General features: G+C 41.8%; 1 protein-coding gene across 2 annotated transcripts in view; it reads right to left on the reverse strand.

Moving 5' to 3' along the window:
• LOC117345546 (FXYD domain-containing ion transport regulator 7-like) overlaps positions 1–5,787 on the reverse strand; it is a 40,150-nt gene extending 34,363 nt beyond the window's left edge. For both annotated transcript variants that reach the window (XM_033914353.1, XM_033914351.1), the window contains exon 1: positions 5,622–5,787. In XM_033914353.1, coding sequence (XP_033770244.1) covers positions 5,622–5,652 — 31 coding nt within the window. In that variant the 5' untranslated portion in view covers positions 5,653–5,787. The remainder of the gene's footprint in view (positions 1–5,621) is intronic.
• Positions 5,788–9,198: the final 3,411 nt, after the last annotated feature.

Raw genomic sequence — 9,198 nt, forward strand, 5'->3', positions numbered from 1 at the left:
CAGCAGCAGGTGGAGATCCAAAAGTTGTACAGGATGTCCTAGAAGCTAGCTGACAGCAACAGTAGTCTTTCCTGGACTTATTGCAGGAGCATCTCAAGGCTACCAAGAAACTGCTGGAAAAAAGCTTGGGAGAAAGTAAGCCTGCTGCCATGGAGGATGGACTTGGTGATTGGGCAGTAGGAATGTCTGGTTTTTGACCTTTTCTTTGGGGAAAATAAGTGATAAAGATTATGTGGATAATAACCTTTGAACATGTAGAGGGCCTTAATCGAAAGAAACGTCTAAGTCCAATTTGGAGACAGAATGCTAGTCGCACATAGTTGGCAGCCACAAAAGGTCCATTCTCGAAAAGTACGTCCCCAATTTTTTTTTTTTTTCAATAATTGTCTACTTCTACATCCAGCCGTTTGATCGTCCAAAACGCCAAGTTGTCTAGCTTATACCCCATTCTCATCCAAAAATTTGTCCAAGTCAAAAACGCCTAGAATAAGACCTTTTGGAAATGGGAGGGGTCAGCAAAGTGATGGAATGGCCACCCAGACGTGGCAACAGAGTAGTGGGGCACCTTACAGGGCACTGCTGTGAACTTTACAAAAAGGGTGCCACATAATATCTCATCATAACTCCCTTATAGGTCATGGTAAGACCCCCAAAACACCCCTCAAACCTACTATACCCACCTGTCTACCACCCCGATAGCTCTTATGGCTACAGGTGCCACCTATATGGCAGTACAGTAGGATTTGGTGGGTGTACATTTTTCAGCATGAATGCAGTGGTTAGAGCGGCTTATGAGCCTGGGTCCTCCTCTCTATGGTTCACTAGCCCCCCCCCCCTCCCCCCAGACTACTTAAGACACCTCTGTGCAGCTCTAATAGGCTTTCTACACAAGGTGCTGATGTTCTGGAGACAGGCATGTTTTTATTCCGATCTTCATGGCAGGAGGGAAGTGATCACTGGGGGAGTGTGTGGGGGTCTGTACTTTGTCCCTGCAGTGGTTATCTGGTCACTTTTGATACCTTCTGGGCACTTAAAACCTATTTTTAAATTGCCTAAGTCACAACATATAAGTTCTGTCTAGGAAGTCTCATTAAACTTTCAATTATCGCTGCAGGATGACTACGGTAAGTCTAGATTGACCCACACCCTGCCTACTGTACCTCCCGCCCTAATCACTCCTTTAAAATGCCCCTTTTCACTCTGGGCGTACAGCAGAAAGGAAAAAGCCTATGCTGCTTTTAGATACATCTAAAACCCATTTCAATTATCGGCACTTAGATGACCTGTCTTTTTGATCGTCCAAGTGCCGATTTAGGCAGGTTTTTAGACATATTTCCGTTTCGATTATGAACTGAATTGTATATGTGTATCAAAGTTCTGGTGTGTTTGTGCAAAGTGGAGGACATACAAATGGGCATGCATTGCTGTCTATTTTATTTCATCCAAAGTAAAGTACTGCCTTCCTTTTCTGCTCAAATTTTGATTAGAGCGAGAAACTGTGGTTTCCTACCACTTATTGTTTGCACTCCAACTGAAGAGAAACAAACTGTGTTGGAAACTGGATTTGCTTGATCTTGCGCTAGGACTACCTTTGTTTGACTCCAGATGAAGACACCTGTATGGTATTGAAATACTGGTCATGTTGAGATGAAAGGACCTGTATAAGACAGTGTCAAGTGGATTTGTATGATACTATTTGAGAACTATTAATAAATGCGTAGCATTTTTTTGTTCCTATATTTTTTGTTTTATATAGAAAACCTGTCACAATAATACAAATAGAAACTGAAATGTAAATTATCAGAGATATATATTTCCCAAAAATGATATATTACAATTAATAAAGTCAAAATAAAATACATTTTTCTACTTTTGTTGTCATTGCTTTGGTCCTAGGGTTTTTCTGAATTTCAGGGTTTTGTATTTTTTTAATGCTCTATTTTCAGGGTCCCAATCCACCATCCATCTTTTCTTCTGCATCCTTTATCCATCCTATCCAGGATTACCCCAATGTGGCCCTATCTGGATGCTCAGAACAAGCAAAGAAAAACTGCAGACAAGAGTACAAGATGCAGGCTAAGTTTATTAAAACAAATTTATGTTGCGGTTAGTGTCACCACCTTTTTACAAACCAGGGGAACCCGAAACGGTCTGTGTTTCAGTTAACACGCCTTCATCAGGGGTCCCTAATTAGAAAAGGTAGCGAGTAAAACCACAACTGAAATAAACTTAGGCCTGTGTAAAAAAAAGCTAAATAAATCGCCATGGCAGTAACTCCGTGCAGGATATTGTAGTAGCCATGGGATGCTCAACGACTCTTCCTTGTTAGGATTACCAGAGGCCTGGATTAACCCGGACATGTCCACTTTGGGTTTTGAAAAGCTTCCCGCTTGGGACTGCATCGGGAGGGCATCTGCACATACGCAGAAGCAACACGGTGCGTCATCGCGTCACTCCTGTGAATCTGCAGATGCCTTCCCTACGTGGCTTCGAGTGTGAGAATAAGTTGAAGGGGCAGGGCTGGGGGCGGGACCAGGCGGGGCTTGGGCAGAATGAGGCAGGGCTGGGTGGAACTGGATGGGCCTAGGAGCAGGGCCATAGGTCTGGATTTTACTTTAGTAAAATCTGGTCATCCTATTTTTTGTGTCCCTGTCTCTCTCCGTACCTATGAGTATATCAAGCTTCTCTCATTAGTCTTCCTTTCCTCCTTTACCCACTACCCTGAGACAAGCATTTCTTCCTCTCTCTCCTGCTACCCCTCCCTTCCAGTTGGCAGGAGTCTGTCCTTCCCACTTAAATCACTTTGAATATCAACCCATATAAGTACTGTACATGCAGACAAAGGGGTAAAACTAGGGTCAGCTCAGCTTGACCCTGATGACCTGGAGTCATCTGATAACTACACAATTATCTATGTCTCACATATCCTTCCTGCTGGAGTCCATAGGGTTAACAAACAGTAGGGATCCGGGCAAGCAAAAATGTTCAGTTTATTTTCTTTTTTTTTTTTTTTTTTTAATTGTCTTTATTAGCAACTGCAAAGGGACATACAACCAGGATCAAAGTAAGCATAAAAACATAGCAGGCAGAAAAACAGCACTCTGTCTAGTTTATTTTCTAATAGTTTCAAATGTTTCACAATATACTGGTGAATTTTTTTTTTTTTTATTCATCTCACACATTTGTTTTTATAAAATAATTGAACATGCATTAGAACTTTTTAACATTCCCAGGGACTGTATGCATTTTAATAGGTTAATGTGCCTTAAAAATAGAAACAGAAAAATAAAGACCATGTCCTATACAGTCTGCCTAACCATGCCATCTATTATCCCTTCCTCTCCCTTAGAGATCCAAGGTACTTGTCACAAGCTTTCTTGAATTCAGATACATAATTTTTCTCCACCACCTCCACTAGGAAGCTGTTCCATGCATTTAACACCCTTTCCATTACAAAAGTATTTCCTGAAGTTACTTCTGAGTCTATTCCCTTTCACTGTCATCCTATGCCCCTCATTCCAGAGTTTACTTTCAATTGAAAGAGATTCGCCTCATGCACATTTATGCCACCTAACATCTCTATCATATCTCCTCTCTCCTTAAACTCTGGAATTCGTTGCCAGAGAATGTGGTAAAATCAGTTAGCTTAGCAGGGTTTAAAAAAGGTTTGGATCATTTCCTAAAAGAGAAGTCCATAGGTCATTATTGAGATGACTTGGGGAAATTCCTAGCTTAAGCAGACTAAATCTGTTTTACTACTTAGGATCTAGTTAGGTACTTGGGACCTGGGTTGGCCACTGTTGGAAACAGGATGCTGGGCTCAATGGACTTTTGTTCTGTCCCAGTATTCTTATGTTCTTATATTTAGATCTTCAAGCCTGTCTCCATATGCCTTGTAAAAAAGACCACCAACTATTCAGTAGCCTTCCTCTGGACCAACTCCATCCTGTTTATATCTTTTTGAAGGTGCAGTCTTCAGAATTGTACACATTGATTATATTGATTTTGCACATAGGCATAATAGCTCATTGAGGGAATTCTTGGCTCAAACCTGTTCTTCTCATTGATGCACCTTGTGATTGTGGAAAGTCGCTTCACTGCCCATTGCCTTAGGACAAACTTAGACCCTCATTCACAAAAGTGTGTTAAATACAGTTATTTTCAGTGGGGCCTATTTATTAATTCAGCAAATAACATATTAATTTGCATTAAAATGTTAACACAAGTTAGTAAATGAAGCACTTAAACTGTAAGCCCTATGGAATATCTACTATATCTGAGATATAACCGGTGTTCTTACTCTTGCCTTCTTTATTTCCCATCATTCTGATCTGGCGTTTGGGTTAAATCTAGAGATGCCTGTGCTGATGTTTCTGGAATCTGCGAGCTTTATAAAAGGCAGGTTCTTCTGTGCAGTTTGCTAAATTATTACTCTTTTTGGCTTGTAGAAGGTTTGAGTGCTATGTGCATGCATGCATATAAGGTTTTGAGGTAAACTGGTGAAAAGTGAGTTTGCACTTTGCATAGAGGATTTGCAAATTTACTGAAGACCTGTGGGAGTGGGTTTGCTATCCTTTGCTGTGGGAGATTAGGAATGGCAGTCCTTTTCCTTGGTGTATGGTCACCACCAGCTAGTTCCAGGTCAACCAGTTCTGGCATTATCCTCAGTGGACTTGTAGTTCCTGTCTTTCTTCCACACCTTGGAGCTACAAGTCTATACATCATCAGAATTTAGTTCCAGCCCTGCAGGGCCACAAATGGGTTGGGTTTTTAGGTTATCTCTAATGAATATGCATGTAATAGATTTGCTTACAGTGGGAGCTTTATGCATGCAAAACCATCTTATGCAATCATACTACATCTATTATATCTGATTTAAGGATCCTTAAATCAAATATAATGGATGTAGTATGATTGCACGAATTCTGTCACCAGTGTTTGAACCTTAGTGCAATTAAAGAATTAAATGTCATGGAATTTAGCTTGCAAATCTATCTTATGTATATTCATAAGAATGCCTGAAAATCTCACTTGTTTGCAGACCCTCAGTGAATACTATTGTCATAAGGCTGGATCAGACCATTTTGGATGTAATTATTCACCCTTACATGCCCAAGCGTAATGGAAGGCCAGGAGAAGTTTTCTTTAATGCATGCAAAGTTATTTTATGCATATCCATTAGGCTTATCGGGTAAAAGCCTAATTAGCTAATAGACCACAAGTAGAGAAGTGTTCACTCCTGCCCACTCCTTCAGTTGGCAGACTTGCTAGAAAATTAATGCATTTGATTATTGTTCTTATTTTATTGTATATGTGTAGTTGTAACCCCCTCAGATCTGAAGATGGCTAGGGATATCAAATTTATTTTAATTTTTTAAAAAAAATAAATAAATAGGGGCAAATACACAAAGGGATACAGAAATGTCTCCGTCTGTTCCTAACGCTTGGAACTTCTTGGCAGCCTTAATATAAGGGTTGGATGAGACCAAGCACAGGACTGCAGCCTGTAAGGTGGGTACACTACAGTAGGAGGGTGGAGTCTGCAACTGGTGCATAGGGGGGCAACATCGTGAAGCAGCAGAGCATGGAGGTAAAAATGGCTACGAGCAGGTAGAGCTCACCTTTCTCGGTCCTCTCCGTTGGGGTTGCCATGGTTGAATCCTGTCTGTGCCGAGCTCCTCGGCTCCTGAGTTCTGCTTGCTTGCTGCCCCCGTCTAGGTGTGTTGCAGAAGAAAATGCTGCAGAGTTGGAAGGAGGGGAGAAAAAAAAAAAATCCCCAGCCTACAAAAAAAGCTGCTTCTTTTTTTTTTTTTCTCCAAACTGCAGCATGTGTCTTCGGCTGCAGCCAATGAGGATTTCCGGTAGGGCTGATGTGAATGGGATATGCAGCAGAGACTCCTGGAATTAGGAGGGAGGCGAGGATTACAGTCACTCCGTGTTTGTCACTCACTGTCTCTCCGCAAGCACTCTTCTATTTCCTCCCCTCCTTTTACTCTGGTTCTTTCAGGTCCGTCCCTCCCCCCCCTCCCCCCTTGTAACTCTCCACACGGGCCTTTCATTAGACTTGCTAGATTTAAAGACTGCTGCAGGACAGAATTAGGATGTATTGGCAGAAAGGTGGAGGAGGGATCTCTGTACTGGAATAGCAGGGGGGGGGTGCTGCATAGCAGCACTGAAGTGAATTGATAGAAATGGAGTCCATGGATGTCCCTCCCTACTGGTATTGCCAGGGCAGGACCGAGGACTATTGACAGAACAGACTGTGGTGGGGAGAGAGAGGGAGAGATCTATATGCACCGAAATAGCAAAATTGTTCCAGGGCAGGGTTCAGTATGGATTCTGGAATTCAGGTTGATTCAGGGAAGGCATAAAGTGCAGAGCTGCAGGAAAACAGTAAGGTGCCCGGGTAGCTCACTATTGAAACAGCAGGGGAGCTGCAAGTGGGTGAGGTAGGCTGGCAGAGCTGTGTGTGTTGGGGTGGAGTCTCTACTGGAATAGAAGGGCAAGATTAAAGATTGATGGAGCTGCTTGTGTTTGTGTGTGGGAGGGAGGGAGTAGGAGATAGCTGTACTGGAATAGCAAGATATGTGAGATGCATGGGCAGAACTCTTTATAAGGACTGCAGTGCCGGAATGGCCAGTTTGCTGCAGAGTGCAGAAGTACTACCAATATTGGCAGTCTATATGTGTATTATATTGCTGGAACAGGAAGGGGTGCTTGTGTGTGGATTGGAGCAGCAGGCAGTGCCAATATTGGGATCACTTCTGCACTCTGCAGCAACCTGGCCATTCCGGCACTGTAGTCCTTATAAAGGATCCAGCTGGCAGCCCAAAAATTCCTTGATTTGGAGAGTTGCTGGAAATATCTGAGGCAGAAAGTCCTTACCACATTTTCAGCTGCATTCAAAAAATTTGTAGGCAGGCACCAGCAAAGAACTGTGAGTACAGCCCCATTTATTCCAATGGGTGAATCAGGGTAAATCTGAAAATCCCAATTTTGAGGGTTTCTGGGATTAGGGTTCAGGTCTCCCACCTCTAAAACCCATTTTTCTGTGTTACTTTTCATAAAGTCTCCACAGGCTGTTTTTGGCGTGATTTTACTGGCGGCACCATCTTGGATTTCAAACGATCTTGAAAATTTTTTTTTTTTTTCAAAAGCCCCTATCTGCATCAAAACCCCTCGATTATGCTCCCAATCAACTGGGATGGACTTCTCAGTGGGTGAGGATGCAAATTCATGTAAAATGTGTGCTGATCTGCCAGCAAATGAGCCATCCTTGTACCGCATAGTGCATGCAAGGAAGGGGTGGGAGCTTCCGGCTTAGCATCATCCTCATCCTTCAGGGCTGGTGAACTGTTATGGGTCCATAACATGGGTAGAAAATACTACCCGGGACTCTTTTCTCACGATGATGCAAAGCAGAGGAAAAGGAGGACATATTGGGACATTCAGGTTTTATTTCCATTGAAAACAATGGAAGTAAAACCAGAATGTCTCAATCTGTCTACCTTTCTCTGGAGCCATATGGTAACCCTAACCTCGCAAGAGGCCAACCAGAGGACTTGCAGGCTTCATTTTACTTCTTCTGTACCAGGCTTTCCCCAGAATTTATGAATCTCATGTATTGAGCCTTTCTGGAATGTCCAGAACAGGTGGCGTGGCCTATGGGCACACAACCATCAATTCAGGGAGTGTCTTCTCCACCAGTGTCTACTTCTCTTGTCTGCAAGCCAGCCCTCGGCTACAGGGACCTTTCAGATTAAGATGGACAGGATGGAATGTCAAATTTCATACAAAAGTCAGTGTTACTGTCAAAAATAAATATTAAATGTAAAATTTTTACTTAACAGAATGGTGTTTAGCTGAGATTATAAATGGGAACAAGAACCATTTAACTTACTTTTCTATCCTGTAAATGTTTTATGGGTTCTTGGATGAATTTGAAAAAAGGTTTTAATAATGATACTGTTAGTTAATGTTTTATTGTGTTTGTTCTGTCAAAACATGTTTTAGTATTTTTAATATGTATGCATGTAATTATGTGAACCGCATAGTTTTAATGCGGTATATAAATTTTTAAATAAATAAATAAAAATAAATAGGAACAAGAACCATTTAACTTACTAAATGAGCCTCAGAACCATCTAGCTGAGACGACTAGTTCAGCTAGAGCAACAAGGGCTCCAAAAGCTAAATCACAGGCTCCTCTGACCGGGAGGGGAACCAAGTAAAAAATTCAAGGGATCCAAGGACCCACTGAGAAAAACCTGTGTTAACCCCAAGTGAAACTACATTCAAAATTTGTCCCCAAATAATCAAGGCAAACACAGTATAATAGCAAGTACAACCCTCCCCCCCCTAAAAAAAAAAGGAAAATATAAGAAAAAAGCTCCTGGCGTTAGACAGTTGCAACCGTGCTGCCAGAAATCCAAAGGTAAAAATCAACACGCTGATCTCACATGTATATTTGTAATCCAGTCAAGCATCGGAGCTACGTCTGATCTTCCTGCTTCAAGAGCCTTGTTTCGCCAAATTATGCTGCTTCAGGAAAGAAGGACGGTAATCCAAACTGCTGTAATGAGGTGTTATGCAAACTGCTACACCCAAAGATCAGAAAGAGAAGGTGGTTTTAGCAATCAATGGACCAATCAGAATTCAGCAAAATTGTGACAAGTCCTCACAGCTGGCAGAGTTTAACTAAAGAAAACCTATTTTGGCGTGGATGCAAGGAAAACCACTAATAGAAAGCTTGCCATTCAATCGAGTTATTTAATACAAAGGGCCCCAGCGAATGCAATTTAAAAATCCAAAATTGTTCTCTTTGGCGTAGCTTCTTTTGAACATAGATCATGTATCAATACTAAAAAATTGGAAGCTCCAATGGTACAACATTGTGTTTCCTTTGGACATCTTTTTACTGATTTAAAGTTTATGATCATTGAACACCTTTCTTTGGGTAAGAGAGGGGGAGATTTGAAAAAGAAGTTCTGTAGATGGAAAAGGTCCTCTGCCTGACACCCCCCCCCCCCCTTTTGTCATCTGAGCAGCAAGGAATTTGGTGGCATGCTTCCATCTGCCAATGCGAGCACTCCCATGCATGCTCAATTTATGCACATGAACTAAGCATGCATTGGGGAGGGTGATGGCATCAAAACAACAATTGTTAGCATATGACTAGTTATTATTGGACATAGCACA

The sequence above is a fragment of the Geotrypetes seraphini genome, chromosome 11 (genome assembly GCF_902459505.1).
Source record: "Geotrypetes seraphini chromosome 11, aGeoSer1.1, whole genome shotgun sequence".
NCBI lineage: Eukaryota > Metazoa > Chordata > Amphibia > Gymnophiona > Dermophiidae > Geotrypetes > Geotrypetes seraphini.